The sequence below is a fragment of the Ostrinia furnacalis genome, unplaced genomic scaffold (genome assembly GCF_004193835.3).
Source record: "Ostrinia furnacalis isolate ACB-3 unplaced genomic scaffold, ASM419383v2 OfSCF7341, whole genome shotgun sequence".
Taxonomy (NCBI): Eukaryota; Metazoa; Arthropoda; class Insecta; order Lepidoptera; family Crambidae; genus Ostrinia; species Ostrinia furnacalis.
The window spans coordinates 456,640-477,330 of NW_021137580.1; the positions used below are offsets into that span (position 1 = coordinate 456,640).

The following is a 20,691-nucleotide window of genomic DNA, read 5'->3' on the forward strand; positions in this document are numbered from 1 at the left end:
CTTTAATAAAGATAAATAAATAAAAATCAGCCATTATCATTTGATTCAGAGTGGGCATCCAATTAGTCGTACGATGCGAGCTATTAATGACCGGCGATCTAGTGCGCACAGTACCGTGAACTTTAGTACGGGGTTCGATTCTGATTAGGTACCTACTACAAAATCGCATTCAAAATTATTATAAATTGAAATACTTGTAATATTCATGCCTAAGTAACGGTAGGCTGTAGTGGAATGTAGTACTGGCTTAAATAAAAAAAGAAATACTTTTATTTTGGTTCGAACACAAATAAAAAATATCAATAACGCAGTTGGATTAAAGGGAGTTAGAACCAAAAATGGCTACCACTTAGCATGTGTCGTGCTCTGAGGTAGTAGAACCCAGAACATGACGCTGTTATTCTGCGGAAGCCATTGTTGGAGAGAGCGGTAGCAATAATACGCTATATAACATTAAAATAATCAAATAATACAAGAAACAACACACAAAAAATACATTAAAGAAAATAATCAAACCTCTAATAAATAAGCACGTACCTTGATCAAAATCGAAGAAATCTGCTAACCGCCGCGCCGCCATGCGACTCCAACCGCGTAGCCGCCGTCCTAAGTCAACGATCCGGATGTTTTCCAAAGAAATCACTTGAAAACGATCACTCACAAAACACACGGAATACACCCACAACATAGCACTGAGCGAGTTAACTATTTCTTATAAAAAAGATGAAACAAATTAACTTACACATAAATTAACACTAAATAGCCCGGTAATACAACCACTGCCTTGCTTTCAAATTAATTCATAGCTAACGCTTACAAGTAAGTGTAAACCGACAAGGTACAGTTCTTCACCAAAAAAATGACGCGAAGACAATATAGGTAACATGCTATCCGTAGCACGTCTCGAACCGCACTAACTAACTACTGCACGACGCAAATTGCGCACCGTTGGAATGTGCTGCAGAACTACCCTCTTTTTTCCGCAGTCACGTAAAGGCGCGCGCGCACGGGTGATTTTTTTCACCGTATTCAGGTTGTCTCACTATAGTTAAAAATAAGTACTACGTTGTCTCTCTTTTTTCTTTTTATAAAAGTGTAAAAGAGAAATATTTCTGACTGTCACGGTGACGGCTATGTTTATCATTTCATGTTCATAGTTACGGTTTGGCTGTCCACATAATCGCCGGTTAACCCTACAGTGGTCGCGCGGATTACACCCGTAATCCACTCGTGCAAATTGTCGAATATTTTGAAATCGGTCAACGCGATCGTTTTGATACTTCGTGTACTTTAAGTTGTATAGTCGAAGATCACACTTAATGACGTGTGAGCGCCATGTCGCTTGTGGATGTGTCACAGGAGCCCCGTAAATGCCGATGGTCTACGCGTGTAATCCGCGCGACCAATTACGTAAGTATTTTTTAAGTTACCTTTTTTACTTAATGTGTTTGTTTTTGCATTATTAGTGTAAATTAATGCTTTATAATAAATAATTACGGCATAGGTACGTATTTACATTTGTGTTTTCAATAAAATCATTGTATTTCAGATAAAAATCATGAACAATAGACAAAAAGCACAAATTGCAGAATGGCTAGAAGTAATTGACTATGAAAGCGTATCTTCTGGCGACTCTTCGATTTCTGATGAAGAAGTGCACATTCTTCCACAAGAGAACAAGTTTCTCAGAACAGTGATTAGCCATCTAACTCAGAACCATCACAGCGGAGTTTTTTAGGTCGCTACTTTGACTGCGGAAGAAAGCGAAATCAAAGTACTGGAAATACTTGTAATTCGTGCAACAAATTTATTTGTCCTTATCATTCCATGATGGCCTGTATCTTCTGTTCAAAATATAATTAATAAATAAGTGCAATTAGTACCTACTGAATAATTTCTAAACTGCCAACGTTGACATTTTCTTGATGAAAAATGATGATTTTTATGTTTGGTTAATTTATAAAAACTGAGAAGAACTGCTCGTTTCTTTGTTTGATTATTTCATTAACTAATACATAACAATAAATGTAAAAAATAAAGAAACATGTTTTTATAAAGAGATGTCTTCTTTTTTTACTCCATAAAATGGCTTACGCATGTAATCCGCGCGACCATTAACGTAATATTTTAGAGCGCGACCACCGTAGGGTTAACGGACAGATCCAATCTTATGTCAACCATAAATGTTTTACACGAGCTTTATTAATTTTAAATATTCATACTGATTGCGAATGTTAAGTATGGGACTCCTTTTGACAGCTGTAAGGGAAGACTTTCAATTTAGAAAAAAGATTCAGAATGGGTCCCACTGCGAGCTCAGTCATCTAGTGCAACGTGCACACTGCTGCTTGCCTCTTATCACTTGTGCGCGCTCTCTGCACAAATTAGTGCGTAGCTGAAGCACTGGTGCGTTAACTACTTGAAATCAGATATTTTGATGCAATATTTGAGTATTTTCAAATAACGTTATGTATGCACCTCTCGAAATTTCATGTCTGCCTAAGAAATTAAATATATGGAGAATTTAAATAAGGAAAATACTTATAATTTTCCTCATCATCATCAGGACATAGTCTCCACTGCAGACACGATCCTCTCTAATTTACCAGACACAAATGGAGACTTCCAGATCTTAAAAAAACTATTAATGAGATAGACGTGTTGACGTATCATAATGCATTCCGGCATCTAAAATACTTCTAGAAGTGGAACCAGCACGAACACTAACATACTCGTATAGGCTTGTGTTACGTTCCATCTATCTTCCAGGCACATCCAATTTAGCGTACGGCCCTAGTGCACACGGCTCGAATATCATCGCCCCTTATCGCGCGTCGTCGCATAAATCACCGCGGCCGACCGTGTGCACCGAGCCTTACGTATATCTGGGTAATTTAATGAGCGCTTCCGAAGTATAATGTTTGTTTGCTACCCACTTGTTGCTTAAGATGTTTTATAAATACTTCATAGAAAGGCATAGTTGTGTGCAGTTGTAATTGGTCCATAGATTTGTAAGTGATTTGTAGCTGTATTTTTACTAAGTAAGTAGTATTCTATGTACTGTAACTATACTTACCTATTAATAAATAAATAAATAAAATAAATAAAAATGTAACTTTATTGGTTTAATCTAGCCAGAATTTATTTCATTTTCTTGGTACTTTCTGCAGAACCATATTATTATTGTCATACTTTTAGTAGAATTTCTTTGAATTATCACAAATGAAGGTAAGAACAAGTTGGCACAGCGACCACCAATATTTCCTACAGTTCAAAAACGTTGGTACAAAAACAGATACAGAAACCTCGTAATGAGTCATTCTTCTTCCTCGGTCCCTCACTGATGAGGATCGCGACCACAGATAGTGTTCCTCCACAGACTGCGGTCGTAATAATGTGTCATAGAAGTATATTTTTTCAGCTCACTCACACTCACTTATTTAATAATTACTGTTATTATCACATATCCCAGAGATCTTTCTGGGATCTTTAAGTATGTAAATTAGTTTATACAGGGTGACTGGAACTGAACCCGCCATAGCTAATACGCGTATAGAGGAGGTCATTTGCTAATTATTGAACCTTACTTTCTATGACTAAAGTTTCATAGTTTAGGAGATATGACAATTTTTATACTTGTTTCAGATTTTCCCGAAATTTGACCTAAAAACTGCTTAATTTTTTTTTCTCGCATGATTTTAACCGATTTTTTTATTTGATACTAATATCGAATAAACCTTTAGTCAAATAAAATAAATTTCAGATCTAGATAATGATTCAATAACTAGTTACGAGCCGCCAAAGTTCAACAAAAGTACAAACCACGATAAAAAATTCAAATTCGATTTCGATTTAAGAAAAAACTAATGGTGATAATGGATTGCCAATGATCTTAAAAATATCTCTACCTTCTCTTCTTTCCAATGACATATCACACGTAGTAATTAGATATTGAAATTTATTAAAAATTCAAAGTTTATGGAAGAAAATGGAGTAATTTACGAAAATTATCCATACAAAGTTTCTTCAAACAACTCATATTTTCTGCTATACTCCTTTTCATAACTATTTTCGTGTTTTTTTTACCCAGCTTTTATTGGTGAGTGTCTATGAACGCAGTCATATGTAACGCGACGGCGGCGTTAGACCGCGGCGAGCCCGCGCCGGCGGGCGACGCTCGCTGGGCCGACGTACATGTAGCCTCATCACTACTGAAGGCCTACCTGCGTCGGCTACCCGACCCACTACTCACTGCTGAGCTCAACCCAGCTTTTATTGGTGAGTGTCTATGAACGCAGTCATATGTAACGCGACGGCGGCGTTAGACCGCGGCGAGCCCGCGCCGTCGGGCGACGCTCGCTGGGCCGACGTACATGTAGCCTCATCACTACTGAAGGCCTACCTGCGTCGGCTACCCGACCCACTACTCACTGCTGAGCTCAACCCAGCTTTTATTGGTGAGTGTCTATGAACGTAGTCATTTCACGCGACGGCGGCGCTGGATCGCGAAGTCCCCGCCGGCGGGAGACGCTCGCTGGGCCGACGTGCACGTGGCCTCGTCATTACTGAAGGCCTACCTGCGTCGGCTACCCGACCCACTACTCACTGCTGAGCTCTACCCAGCTTTTATTGGTGAGTGTCTATTGTTAATTATGAAAAATCTAAAACGTTAAAATAGCGGTATCGTTATAGCCAATGAGCTGCTGTCATAGTGACATTAACGTATTGTCAATGTCACACGAGAATCAAACGTCAGAATAGAGGGACGCGCGGAGATGACTCCGCGCGCTTTTGTGCTAAGTGATGAATTGTATTTAAAATAAGGCAATATAATGTGAAAGATGAGTATCCAGTGTTTTATTTATGAGAATAGATCTACCGGCCCTTTAATACTATGAACGTAGTCATTTCACGCGACGGCGGCTCTGGATCGTAGTGAGCCCCCGCCGGCGGGAGACGCACACTGGGCCTCGTCACTTCTCAAGGCCAACGCCTTATTGGTGAGTTGGTGAGTGTATGACGTTAGACAACAGAGTTACCGCCTCGAGATCTAGACCAACAATGACATCTTCTCAGCCAATACCAGTGCATGCATGAGCGATGAGGATGGCATGGAGACGCAGCTACCTCCCTGGGAAATGGTACTTTCATCCTTAAATATCTAAGCGCAGGAAACCTAAAAAGATCTTATTTGCCCCCCATGGAAAAGACTGTTAAGCTCAGAAGCTGAGTACACCTAACTGGACTTGAACGAGAGCCTCTTAACGAGCATAACAAAGCTAAGTCAAGGGACTGAGTGAAAAAAGGTTTTCACTTAAGGTAGCCTTTCGTGGAAAACCTTGGGGGAGGCCTTTGTCCAACAGTGGACGTCATTTGGCTGAAAAAGAAGAAGCCTTTCGAACTAAGCGTCACAGACGCAGCGTCTTTAGCTTTGGTCTTGTGCAGGGTTCGAGGATATAATCAAGGGATATATATCTTGATATATATCGGATATATATCCGATATATATCCAGCCGGTTTTGATGATATATATCAATTTTTAAAATTTGTAACTGTTTTTGTACTTTTTGACATAAGATTTTTGTTTTTTAGTTGATTTTGCCGTGTTTACATGAAGATTTAATGTTTTTGCTTTATTTGTCTGATTTTAAGTTTTAAATAATATAAATAAATAAATAAATAAAAACATTAAAAACATGTTTATGTAACACATATGCAATGGTATTCATAAATAATACAATAAAATAATATGGCTTTCATACAAATCTAAATATATAAAAGGAGAAACTGACTGACTGACTGACAGATCAACGCACAGCCTAAACGGCTAAACGTAGGCACTTGAAATTTGGAAGGGACGTAGCTTAGGTACCGTAGAGATGCACTAAGAAAGGAATTCCCGAAATTCCCACGGGAACGGGAATTAGCGGGAAAAACGGGATTCACGCGTACGAAGTCGCGGGCGGCCGCTAGTTTGATATATATCAAAGTTGATATATATCGGATATATATCATAAATATCCGATATTTTGATATTTATAATAAATATCGGATATTTTCGAACCCTGGTCTTGTGCCACCAACGCCGCGTCACTTACTCGCTTCGAAAGACTACCTTTAAGACCAAAGGTAAAGACGCTACGTCTGTGACCCTTAAGGTAGCCTTTCAAACTAATCGTCACAGACGCAGCGTATATAACTTTGGTCTTGTGCCACCAACGCCGCGTCACTTACTCGCTTCGAAAGACTACCTTTAAGACCAAAGCTAAAGACGCTGCGTCTGTGACGCTTAGTTCGAAAGGCTACCTTTAATCACTGTCAACCAATATCTCACGTCCCTATGACATAGTAATTGATTTTATTTTTTCTCTTCGCAGCGGCGGACCGGTCACCAGAGCGCGCGCGTCAACTACGGCGGTTAGTGCGCGCACTACCGGACGCGCACTACGAGACACTAAAGTACTTAGTGCAGCACCTACGCCGCGTGGTGGCGCTGGCGCCGCATAACAAGATGGAGGCACGCAACTTGGCCATTGTGTTCGGGCCGACTCTTGTGCGAGCCGCGAGCGATGACATGCTCGCCATGGTCAATGATATGTCCAGCCAGTGCCGCATCATCGAGTCCTTCTTGACGCATGTAAGTTGCTTTGCCAATCTATAATTGACCATTATCCAATCATTATGAGACAAATCGTATGTTGCCACTAAATAGTCGATACTTACTTATCGAGACACAACTCATTAAAACCACTTAAGGCTGCGTTTCCACCAAAGATTTGCCTCGCATATGAAGCGATTCTACTGGTTCTTTATAAACACATCCCTCTCTAAGCATCCACGCACATCTCTGGTGGAAACGCAGCCTTATTCTAGCTCTGAAAACCTGTCAGGTTTTCAATTGACTGAATCATTTGTTGCTTTGAAAGCGATAAATTAGATGCTCGATTGAGTTGAGAATGTGACGTCAAGTTACTATTAAAACGTGTTTTGACAGCTCGTATACAGCATGTCAATCGGCGCCACTAGCGAGTGACAGGATCTTAGGGCTTTGCCACACTGGCAGATTACAAGCGTTTTCAAAGCGGAGCGAAGGAAAAAATGAGGCGAAATCTCTAGGCGGAAATGTTGCGTATCCGCAGCTTACCCGCCGCGTCGCCGCTCCGCTTTGAATCCGCTTGCAATCCGCTAGTGTATATGGTAGCTAAACTCAAATCGCAAAGTGGATAATAGTGACTGAGTTTCTTGCGCTGCTTCTTCTCAGCACTGGCCCATTTATTGTCCTGAAGCAGTGGTAGGGTAGGGGTGACTGGGACGTGTAAAAGTGCATTTTTTAAGCCTATTTACAGAAATAAATGAGTTTTAATGAGTTTTTTTTAGTTTTGATAAAGCCAAAGGTTTTTAGACTCTTTATCTCTATCTTTTAAATCTATGATACACTATATGAAGTTATAGGTAGACTTATACTGATGAGATTGGTTTGGTATTGCAGTACGATTGGTACTTCGAGGAGGAGGAAGGCGACCCGCCGCACGACCCGCCGCCGTCGGCCGAGGAGCTGTCGCCCGCGCCGGCGCCCTCGCGCGACCTGCTCATACATAATGTTAAGAAAATTGAAGGTAAGCTCATCGTCAGCAGGCTATAGCAGTCTAGGAACAGTTATAGTCTCCTAAATGTTATTTAAAGTTTTAAGAAAGTTAAGGGGGAATCCACCAACATTTTACAGTTAATCTTATAATTTTAGAGTAAATATTAATCTGACGGTTTATTTTGAGATTAATATAATTTACTCTTGTCTAATTAACTGACGTTTTGACATATTTCCTATACTGAAACTGTCAATGTGCCAGTTATACCAGGAGTTAATCTCGGATAAAAGTTTGGTTGAATCAGGCCTAACGGCCGCGAAGCTCCTCGTCCTTTCTGGTCCACACGCGGAGGAGAAGGCGGATAGGCTGGCTGCTGCCCTCCGTGATGTCCCCGCTTTCACAGCGGAAATGGTCACTATAAGGCGACCGATAAAGAGTGAAGACATCCGACTGTCCGGTTTGGATGAATCTATCGAACAGTCGGAACTTGCTACGGCTATTTCCATCAAAACTGGGTGCCCACTAGAACAGATTAAAGTGGGTAAAATAAGCGGAACCCGGGACACCCGCAGTGTCATCGCGCGGGTGCCGTCGAAAACGGCGAAACAGCTGGCAAGTCTACGTCGGCTACTTGTAGGATGGGCCTCGGTGCAAATTACGTTGCTAAAACCGAGACCTTTGAGGTGTGTGTCTTGTTGGGGCGATGGGCATGTTGCTCACAAATGCGCTGCCAACGTCAGCGACCGCAGTGCACTCTGCTTCCGATGCGGTCAGCCTGGGCACCAGAGGAAGGAGTGTCCCGCCAATGAACCCCACTGTCTACTTTGCTCAGCGGTAGGAAAGGCAGCGGACCACACGCTGGGGACAAAAGATTGCCCTCAGCCGCAGCAGAAGTCGAAACCGGTGCTTTCTGGGCCCGGCCGAACGGCTAGCCTCATGGAGGTGGACGCGGGGGCGTCCGCTTCCTAACACTGAGGCCCGAAGTGCGCGCGGAGTCCCCGCGTGCTTTGGAGAGATGACCCCTTGAAGGGGTCTGTAGAGCGAGGCTGCGGCCGATGCGTGGGGGCAGGCATGCGAACGATTCACCGACTCGTACGCTGCCCCACTAAGCGCGACCAGAGGGACCCGACTGGTTTTTAGTGGGTAGGCCTTGCCCTTCAGGCGAGGAGAGTCCCACATAACTCATCGGCTCCCCCGGGCCGGTGAGTATGCAGTTTCATGCATTTTCCAGTCGAAAAAAAAAAAAAAAAAAAAAAAAAANAAAAAAAAAAAAAAAAAAAAAAAAAAAAAAAAAAAAAAAAAAAAAAAAAAAAAAAAAAAAAAAAAAAAAAAAAAAAAAAAAAAAAAAAAAAAAAAAAAAAAAAAAAAAAAAAAAAAAAAAAAAAAAAAGGCCTAAAGCTTGCAAACTTTTGTTAACAACATAAACAATTTCAGACTAGTCGGAAAAAGGACGTTACCAAAATTATAGTCTCGGTTCAGTTATGTTCAGGCACACAAATGTTTTTATTGTGCAAGATAATACCCTACGACTAGGCCACTCTGCCGACCTTTTTTAAGCATGTACCAGTATGTTCTTATTAGTATACAGAAACCATTAGCAACTGCCTAACGAATTAAAACTTTCAGGTAAAGACGTATCAACCCGCGACATCGTATCTTCAATAATATCGGCTGCCAACCGCAAGATTCAGCGCAAGCCGCGCTCCAAGACAGCCGACAAGAAGTGGGTGGAGCCCGACAAAAGCCGCGCGGAGGCGTCGCCGGGCGCTTCGCCCCCGCGATCGCCGCTCACGTCGCCGCCGGCGCATCTGACAACGTCATTAGCGGAGTACGACGGCCTGCCGCACAGATACTCCGGCCAGCACGAGAGTGTTAACAAGTAAGCCTAAACTTCGAAATATTTCAAAGCAATAAGGGTTTTCGCGTATGAAAGATCCGCTAGATGGCGGGACATGGATGTGGGGTCTGACTGCTGCGTGATTGGTGGATTTTGACATTCTGTCAATGTCATGTCAAAAATAACCAATCATGCAGCATGTGGACGTCGCGTCTACGTATTGCCATCTGGCGGATTTTTCATACGCGAAAACCCTCATTTAGAGAATATCTTCGGAATTACAGGTCCAATATGACTTGGATCAGTAATTCTAAAGGCATTCTCTAAGACTTCATTCTAACCTCAAAAACTCAATCACTTTTCGGTCACATGTGAATCCCGATTCTTATTGAGGTATAAAATGTATAAGAATAAGAATAAAATTACTTAATAAAACTTAGCCTAGATGCATTTAGATTCACAAGGTTAGTAGTATGGAAAAATCACGTTTGGACAGTCAATTGGTCAACTACCTTAGTGCATTGCATTATAGCAAATACTTTCTTTATCCGGCTCGAAGGACCATACTTTACAAATATTATTTTCTTTATTTCCAGAATCGAAATAGAAACAATGGCAGCGTTAAGAAGCGGGCGCAATGAAACCTTCTCCATAGATGGTAAATATTTTACTTTTATTCTCACTTTATTTAATGAATTTGATCTTTAAGACCTAGTTGATATGGTCGCAAAATCTTGGTAGTTTCTATGGTTAGTATTTATTTCCTTTTTTTACTGCATACAAGGCTATTAAATAAAGTAGCTACCCCATTCCCCACACATCCAATATGTAATATGTATTCTAGTTTATAAAAGGTGTCTACTTATTTGCCCCACTAGGTGTCCAGTTCTGACGTCAGAGAGTAGACACAGCAATCCCTTTCTTTTGTCCACACTCCAAGGTATAGGAATGCGAGCGTGTTGCAAGTGTGTGCGTGTACGCGCCAGTCGGCACGGCTTCTTTTGTTTACGTGTGCATATTAATTTAGCAAAAGGTGGCATTCGTTAAGGATTCAAGCACACATCAGATTTATTCGGATTCGATCGACAATCGGAACTGTCCTTCGAGGCCGAATAATTTCTGTTGGTGTTAACTCTCATTTACAACGAATGCCACCCGAATAAGCGCCTACTACTATAAACTAATGCTGTCAAAGTAATCAATTATTACTAAGACTCATCTTGAATTCGAAAGCGTAAACAACGGAGCCGCGTCGCTCCGTCAACTAACGCTTAGAACAGCGGCCGCTGACAGCACGGCTTCTGTGCGCGCGCATCGAAAGACAGGACACTTCATCGCATCCCACTGTACATACCGTTCATCTCCATCGACCCGTATCACTTAACGACACAGACGACTCTAACACGCTTATGTACCTACTCGTAACTGAGATAGTGTCCAGATGATGCTTTTTACTCGTATAATTCGTTGTTTCCGTGTGTTGTATTTTAGTTTCATATTTATTCAACCGTTCGATTTCAACGCGACAAAAACGCGCCATCTGATCACTGTCCACCGCCTCGACTGTCGTAACATCACGTAATATTATTGTTCTCCCGCAGGGGCCGGTGACCTCGTGTCGTCTCTGACCAGCACGTTCGACCAGAAACTGCGGACGCTGAACAACTCGTCGCCGCTCGACGACGGCAGCATCCCGTACGCGGACGAGTGCCAGGAGGAGCCCGAGGAGGCCAAGTCCAGCGACAGCGGCTCGCGGTCCGACGCGTCGTCGCGCGCCTCGCCCGCCTCGCCCGCGGCGCGCGCGCACGAGCTCAAGGCGGCCTGGCTCGCGCGGGACACGCGCCACTCCTCCTCCAGCAGCGACGAGCCCGAGCGATGGCCGCGCCGCCGCCGCGACGACCCCGACGACTCCGAGAAAGAAAACTGCGCCGTCGCGCCCGCGCCCGCCCGCGAGCGCGCCGCCTCGCCGCCCGGCCGCGTGTTGCGCTCCGAGAGCCTCAACTGCCGCGCCGCCGACTGGCCCGGCGTGCGCCGCCGCGAGCCCGCCAGCCGCTCCACCAAGCTCAAGCGCAAGAACGGCATGCCCGAGCGCGGCATCAAGCGCCGCCACACCGTCGGCGGCACCAAGGACTTCGACAAGGACGGCTGGAGCGCGCGCCACACGCGCACGTCGTCGCCCGACCTCACGGCCGGCGCCTGGCCGCAGCCGCTGGTGCCGCCGCCGCGCCCGCCGCTCGAGTCGCACGTGTGACCCGCGCGGGCCCGCCCACGAGCCCGGCACTCGCACTCGCTCTGAGGCCGAGTCGGCGGCTCGCACTCGGCTGGTGCTTCGACGGATTTCTTTTGTGTGCTCCCACGAGACGCGCCTCGCCGGCCCGGGCAGGCCGCGGGAGCGTCGCGCTCGTTCTGCTGACCCTCACCTTGACCGGTACCGAAACGACACTGACGGTTCGACGCTTTCGACCAGAGAGAGGCTATTATTTTGATTTGATTCAATCGACTGAGTAGATTAGGTCACAAATATTCATAGAGCTATACCTGTTATCTAAATATACAAACGAATACTCAACTCGTGTAAGTCAACGATGAACGATGTGAATTTTAAATTCCCTGTATTCAAATCTTCAACTTTATCATGTGTAACGAAGCGTAGGTTAATTTTATGTATGATAATATACAAAGCGAAAGTGATTCATAAATTTTATTATATTAACAGTGCAATACGGTTAACGTCGTGTAGTAGAATTATTTCTAAAATGAAAAGAATTTGTTAGTTGGAAGCCTAAAAGAACTTAGCTCACTAAATAATGCCAAAGAATGATAATGAAACTGACAATTGAGTATGAAGTGTGCGGCGCGCCCCGGCGCGGCGCGGCGGACTAGCTCGTGTGCTGTGGAACTTCAACGAAGCAACCATATCAAGGAAATGAACACACCTATAAGAATAGCAAAATATTGTATTGTGTATGTACATAACTACCATTGTCATTAGATTGTTCGCAAACTACACGTTTGTAGCTCGACTCCCTTTGTAGGTACTGAACTACTTTTTACGGAGTCGCTGTAGGACATGAGAGTGCAAATGAAATGCATAATATACATTAAATTAGTGCTACTAGAGTTATAGTTAGTACAGACAATGAAATTTTATTAGATAATATTGCCCTCGGGCGTAATTTTAATGATAAGTGATACAACCCATGAGGGTACAGAATATATGACCAGACATTATAACACCACTTAATTTAAGTAATGCGTAGGTATATTCGTAGGTAGCTCGGAATAGAAATTCAATAGTGATTATCAAATAATATTATGAAAAATGCGTACATCACCTACTTGCCTTTACAATAGTTGTAGCTGATTTGAATTTTATGCACAATTATATTCTCAATTTAATAAATATTTTACGGATATTAAAGTTACCTGTAGTCTCCCTAATTAAACTTTTTGAATATTATTCTGGAGCATAAGATTTCCCATTATTGATAGGAGACGACAAGCAAGTAGAATGTAAAGCTTCGGCATAGAGTAACGATTGTAAATAGTAACGCATTACATGAACTTATTATTACATTTATATTCGCTATGTTACAATATGTTTATCCAATAGCGTCTAATGCGACTAACTGACGTAACACTACATTACAGTGATAATGATGAAAGTGATCCCTTTAGCTTTGTAAAAATTGTACATTTCTTTTACGATTAATTTATATTAAATTTGTTATTGTAGCTTTGTTGAATGCAATTATTTTTTATTGTTTTGTTTATGTATCAAAGAGAAGTATTTTAGGCTAAATTCAATTGTTATTTATTTTCGGAAGCTGTAAAATGTGATTTGGCACAATTTCCTTTTATAAAATTGTAATTATTCTTGTAAATATTTTGTCCTAAAATGATGTTTGACTTTCGTTCTTTAACTTTTTTTAAATTTTATACCATCTTTACGTTAAGACGATCTCAAGTTTGTTGAATGTTTGCAAAGCGTTCCTTTTAAAGTTTTATTTGTAAATATATCATTTAATGTAGGAACAGTGAATTTACTAATTTTACTGAATATTCTAAGTAGAGGATAGGCGGCAGTAGCGGCGTGCGCCCGCGCCGAGTCCGCTTGCAAAACATTTGTATTCAAACAATCTATTCATGTTCTTCGTGTAATCAACTATGAAATTAAAAATAACCACCTATTAAAGACATTTGCAAATGTGTAAACTTATCCAGGTTTACGATATACTTGTCATTGTGTATATTTTGGAGCAATGGAAATAAAATATTGAATCATTTAAAACAGTGTTTGTTTTACAATCATTAATAATATACACCCACAAAAAATATAACTTTCTTTGTAGGTAGAAACATTATTCCTTGAAGTTGCATAGCTATAAAATTTGGCAAGCAAACAAAAACTAACCTTACAATCACATAGCCGCGCAATCAAAAGTACCAGGGCTGCATAACAAAAAGAGCTAGTCCGAAACGTAAAGCCCCTTCCCACCACCGGAGAAAGCATCATACCCCTCCAAATAAGTGCAAAGGAGACGAATGTATCATACGTCACAATCTTTGAATGAATTATATTGTAAGAGACGAAAATATAGATTGCCAGCTGCTAGAAAGAGACGAAAAAACATCCTCTTTGACAACCTGAAAAGGCATGATGCGCTCCCAAATAGGTGGAAAAGAGACAAATGTATTATAGTAACTATGTTCATCGTCTAAAAATAGTGGCAATATATGTGGGTAGATGTGAATTATTAAAACGAACGATTGATCTTGTGAGACAAAGCATATGTATTGCCAGCTGCTAGAAAGAGATGGAATGTGTGAGTAGTGATATTCAAAGCAAACTCTTGCGCACTTCTGTGCTCCTAGTACCAGTGCGCGTATGTAAACCAATTTGTGTGGATAAAAAGGCTAGTTTATTGAGAACTTGTCGATTTCTCTATTAAACATTTGCTACGTGCAAAATAGTCCTACAGCTTATTTCTACTTATTTAGTTTTTCAGTGGTAATAGTACCAGTAGTACATGGAAAAATCATATTATTATTTTGTAATATTATTGAATAAGTAAATAAAAAGTAAATATTAAGCAGAACTGTTATTATTGGAAGGCCAATGCAAGATCTAAGCAGGTAGGACGAACATTAGGCGGGTCTCATGTCATACAGTACTGAAGAAGGAACTTTTTTTTACTAATTCAAGTTGTTTTGAAATAAATAAGTAAGTATATTTAACAAAGTTAACAATTGACTACTTAACGAAGTTTGTGTTCGTTTTATGAGCATAGGCCATTTCAGTCGGTCCGGTAATAACGAGTTCGGAAAAATAATTCTTAAAACGTCTTTCTTAAACTTGGTAAGCCATAAACCATAAAAGAAACAAAATTTTAATGCAAAACTAGCATTTTCTTACTAGGATAATGTCAGTTTAGAAAATTGGTACTACCAGGAGCACAGAAGTGCGCAGGAGTTGCTTAGAATATTACTACTCATACATTACATCTCTTTCTAGCCGCTAGCAATACATATGCTTTGTCTCACAAGATCGCTCGCTGTAATAAATCACATCTACCCACATATTGCCTCTATTTTTATTGACGAGGAACATAGTCTAATACATTTGTCTCTTTTCTACCTATTTAGAATAGCATCATGATGCGGCATACCTAAGGTTGTGAGAGAGGTTGTTCTGCTATCTCTCTTTCCCTATGCCACACATAACATACTACTAGTCCTATGATGCACTCCTGGTATCTCATCCAGAATACGAAGTAAAGTTGGCAATATTGCGTAGTTTTTATTGACATGTATGTCCATCTTGTCCTAATTTATTATTTTATAACTTTCATTTGAAATTAATTTCAATATTATCATTATTAACGTCATTATGATAATATGTGGCTAAATCTTGAGTTCAGTGATATTGAATATGTATCAGGAAATAAGGAATACAGTTAATTTAGTTTAGTATTTTGTGATAAATAGAAATAAATAAATAACAAAACAAAGTTAATAATTGACTGCATATTGAAGTTTGTGTGGGAAGGAAGTGAAATGTGTTTGTTTTATGAACATAGTCACCCGTTATTAGAATAATGTGTGTTCAGAAAAATAAAACATTCATAAGGCTGCATTTCTACATTCATAAGCTGTAGAACTACTTTGCATGTTTACAGAGAAACCGACAAGTATTCAATAAACTAGCGTTTTTATCCATACTAAATTAGTTTACACCTGCGCACTGGTACTAGGAGCACAGAAGTGCGCAGGAGTTTGCTTTGAACATCACTACTCACACATTCCATCTCTCTCTAACAGCTGGCAACACATATGTTTTGTCTCACGAGATCAATCGTTCGCTTTAATAAATCACATCTACCCACATATTGCCACTATATTTTTGACGATGAACAATGCTTAATACATTTGTCTCTTTCCCACCTATTTGGAAGCAGATCATGCCATTTCAGGTTGTGAAAGAGGATGTTTTGATCTCTCTTTCTCTATGCCACAGATAACATACTACTATTTTGTCCTATGCACTCCTGGTACCTCAACCAAAATACGACGTGAAGTTGGCACCTCAGGCAGCATACAACGTGAAGTTGGCAAAGACTTGTAAAGTTTTAATTGGCATGTCCATTTTCTCGTATTATTTTATCAAACTAAGTTCAAATTAACAACTTTCATTTGAAATAAATTTGAATATATTATCAATAATGTCATTTAATAAGTGTCTAAAACTTGACTTGTGTGATTTACGTATTTTTTGTGAATAGCAGGATAGGGGTTAGTTTAAAATGCCAGTATACTGTGTTATAGTGTTTTATTTCATATTACGTTCATCGAATAAACATTAACATCTAGTCATTCACGACACAGAATCAAAAATATAATTTTCATTCACCAAGTGTAAGGATCGAAGTTGTACCCAGAATTTTTTAGAGTTTATAAACTTTTCATTCAGCATAATTCTACCTACAGCTTACTGCATTAGTCCAGTTATTCGTACATACACACCGTTGTTTATCAGGTAATTATCCAGAACTGTGCTAATGCTCGTACCTTAACATTACTCAGTACTCAAAACAGCTTAACTAAAGCGATCACACAGTTTGAACATTTCAGTCAAATCAAACTACTCAACTAACAATAAGTGGTTAAATACACTGCTAACTGGGCCCACAGCAGTCATGGGCCAATCGCAACATTCAATTTGAACTATAACATTATCGAGATGAGCCTTCAAGGTCGACCGTAGTTACAGATTGAGATCACACTCCAAAGTTAAATTAGACCCTGAAATTAACATCTGTCATAACAAAAAGCAAGTGTTCTCGTGACAGCAAGCAAGGCAGCCCCTGGTCGACCTAAATTTATCTAAAGTAAACGTACCATAGCATTACACAAAACACCAAAAAGCTAATAGAGGCATTGCCCCTTCGTCATAAGTAGTAACGGCAATCTTACATGATAATAAACCATATTACAGAAGTTGTGTTTAGATTTTATTTAACTAAATTACTAATATCATGAAACTGATTGATTTAAATTATGTAGACTGTCAATAAACCGAACAAAATGTAGAAAACTCTCACAATTGATACAAATTATATATTTATATTATTCGGATATTTGTATAATACTGCTTATTTATTGTTATTACAGCTAAAGACTATTTGTAATATTATTTGAAACACTCCCACTACAGACACTGAAACTATGGTACAGGATAAAATTTCACATACTTACATTAACAACAATAAACGTATAGTAATTTGAAATACATATTATAATAAATGCAGATAATTATCAAATAAAATGTACCTAGCACACAAATCAGTCATTAATGTAATTTCTTTAGATATTTTCGTTAGTACTTTCCCGTCTAAATATTAAGAGATCTTTTAGAATTTTAATGCCCATTAAAATAATAAACAGTTCACACATACACACAAGCAGTACTTATCTTTCCAAGCGATTAGAACTAATAAAACAAATCTTATTTACCATACAACAACAAAAAAATAAGTAGAGGCAAGAGGTATTTTCTCTAGCAAAATAAAAATATCATTATGAGTATAAATAAATAATTCGGCTATAAGTGTCAGCACGATAAGTAGCCTGCAGTGGCCTTTGAATAGGTTGCTGATCAAAAACGCTAATGTCATCATAGCTAAGACATAAAAGCTTGCCTCATTATGTTTTAATTCATCGCCAAATATATATTTTTGTGACAAGGTTTATTTGTGATTTCCTATCTACATTTCGAAAGATTAGTATCTAAAAATTCATCATCAATTTGTGAATTCTAGCTACAAGTTAAAAAGGCTCAGGCGTATTAGTACTGTTAGATGGACATATTTTAAACCTCAACATTTTAACAAATAAAAAGTCGGTATGCCATCTCTGATTAACATGTCCACCAAACTTGTCAGTTAAGCCTTGATGTTCTCCTAGTACCATTTAAGAGCGAAAACAGTATAAGAACACATGTTCATAGAATGGAATGCATACATCGGGGGGCTCGACATTGTAAGAAGTTTTAATGTTTATCCAGCAACATGCACACTTACATTAAGCACAGAGATATTCTTTATCTCGGAAAGCTTTTTATATGATAATGCGAATATCTGATGAAAATTAGTTTCAAAATGTCAACCATAGACATTTCTAGAATATAATATAGCCATTGAACAAAATGTAGCAACATTATAGAGTTCAGAACAATAATTCTCAACATCAATTGAATTTACTTACATCAAGAGAGAGCTTTTACACCCACCCGATATACACTTAAGCACGCATAGGCTGAGGGTCCACATTTAATGACTAACAATGAACCACAAATGCTCAGGCGACGCCATCTTCCATTCATAACACATTAATAATGCCTACAATGGACAACACGCATAAGTTGTAATATTAAGTTAAATTATGACTTAATTTAAAGTTTAGATCACACACATTACATTAGTTTTTATTTCACCTCAATCCATCCAGTATTACCGAAGATAGAGCCTCGAGAAGTTCACGGACTTTTTAAAATTTTCAAAAATTTCCAATATTCGCGCGTGACGTCACAACATGATTTTGCAGCCCCCGCACGTTAACCCATTTACCACTTTTTGTCTTTTCACTCTAAAATAAAATTTTACCTAACTGACATCTGTTGTTAGTTGTCATCGTTCAATCACATTTCAAACTAGGCGCTAAAAAAGTAACCATTATTATGCCACCTATTGCCAATTTTGTGCAATATGAAGCCATTTTTACATTTATGCACTTAAATATAAATTTTCTGGAAAAATAACCAAGTTTGTGTCTCTGTGCTCAATAACGAGTAAATAGTCCAGTTATTTGTTAATTTTACTTGGAAAGCTTTCCGAAATTTTTGAAAATTGGTAAATAAATAGATTACGCTATGTTGTTTCCGAATTTTGTGACCTCGTTTATAGACGCGCGCGCGCCCGCCTTATTGAAAAAAAAAACCGCCTTAAAAAAGGTTTTTGACAACTACTTTTTTCATTTTATAATTTTTGGAACATAGACAAGCTAAGAAGCTTTGATAAATGTGATAAATTTCATGTAATGTAAGTTAAATGGATTTAGAGTTGTGAAACAGTCAAATTAATGTACCTGCTAAATTGCGAGTTCTTTTTTCTTTGATCATGGCAGGACACTCTGCCGGGTGTCCTAAATATGCTGAAGTATAAAAAAATTCGCGTTGCTGGTATACATTTTTTTTGTCTTGTTTGTTTCTACATTACATAATTATTGTATCCTACTAATATTATAGGTAAATGCGAAAGTTTGGATGTCTGGAAGTTTAAAATAAAGTAAAGTAATGTTTATTTCTCACCAACATAACAGATAATATTATGATAACAAACAATCAGGAAAAACAAAAAGTAAGAATGTTGGTGGGTTGATACCTGAACTAGGAAGATTCCTGTGTCTCAGGTTTGTTACTCTTTCACGCAAAAAGTACTCAACGGATTTTGTTGAAACTGTACAATATTATTGTTTGTAACCCAGATTAACATATAGGCTATAATTTATGCCGATCTGTGACACTAAATTTCACGCGGGTGAAGCCGCAGGCAAAAGCTAGTCGTGAAATAAATAGGAAAGTTTAAGGTTCTGAAACGTGGTCGCTTACTATGGGCCTCATAAGAAGGCTCAAGGTCATCCAAAGGGTGATGGAGCGGGCTATGCTCGGGGTTTCCCTGCGTGATCGAATCAGAAATGAGGAGATCCGCAGGAGAACCAAAGTGACCGACATAGTACGCAGAATTGCTAAAATCAAGTGGCAGTGGGTGGGACACATAGCTCGTAGAGACGATGGCCAATGGGGCAAAACATTTCTTGAGTGGCGACCACGGGCTGGAAGACGTAGCGTGGGCATGCCTCCTACTAGGTGGACCGACGATCTGGTAAAGGTCGCGGGAAGAACCTAAATGCGGGCAGCGCAGGACTGTTCATTATGAAAAACCTATGGAAAACCCAAAGGATTCACGCCTTTGTCCAGCAGTGAACGTCATTTGGCTGTAACGACGAAATAGGAAAGAATGTAACTATCAAAAATCTTCTCTCAGGCAGCATTTTTCCAATTTCGCAACGAGCACGGCAATCACACTTAACTAACAGACTAACAGAGAGCATAGCGAAATCTATTTTAATCACCAATTTTCAAAACTCCCTGAATACTTTCCAGGTAACCACGTTAATTTGTATCAAACGACTGGACTATAATTTAATTGATATAAAAATTTGGGTACATCTTCTCAAAAACAAAAGAACTGGTGCTAAAAGGGTTAAGTGACGTTTTGACATTTGTAGAGGGCCTTGTAGAAGGGGAGGCTATGGTGCTGAATGTGGATTAACTCGAGTGTCATAGTAACTTATTAGACTGCTAAGCTTGATGTTATAGAGAAAAATATTTTATTCAATGTACATAGTCTGGTCATAAGTTCTGTCATATGATAATAACTTTTGAATTTTGAATGAAGGTTTCAAAAACATTTTTTACTGAATTAGAATTAAAAAGAAAAAATGTGCGATAGTTCGAATTTTATTGTATGTGTAGTGGACGCACAAAGAAGTCAGAACTGCAGTTGGTTATCTTTTCATTAAATGATAGGTATAGGTGTACCAGAATCTCATGGTAAACAATGTAATGTAATGTAATGTTGGTGTTCAAATAAATAAATAAACAAAAATATTGGAAAAGTGTGTCTTTCATATGGCAAATGTCTATGGATT

The 20,691-nt window shown here is 39.5% G+C and overlaps 1 protein-coding gene across 1 annotated transcript; it reads left to right on the plus strand.

Annotated features, from left to right (window-relative positions):
* Positions 1–1,335: 1,335 nt before the first annotated feature.
* On the plus strand, positions 1,336–13,594 carry LOC114364056 (rho GTPase-activating protein 23-like). Its single transcript, XM_028320041.1, has 8 exons — positions 1,336–1,410; positions 1,550–1,680; positions 4,397–4,632; positions 6,378–6,637; positions 7,490–7,616; positions 9,213–9,465; positions 10,020–10,081; positions 11,025–13,594. The coding sequence occupies exons 1-8, from the start codon at positions 1,336–1,338 to the stop codon at positions 11,672–11,674; spliced, it is 1,794 nt and encodes a 597-aa protein (XP_028175842.1). The 3' UTR covers positions 11,675–13,594.
* Positions 13,595–20,691: the final 7,097 nt, after the last annotated feature.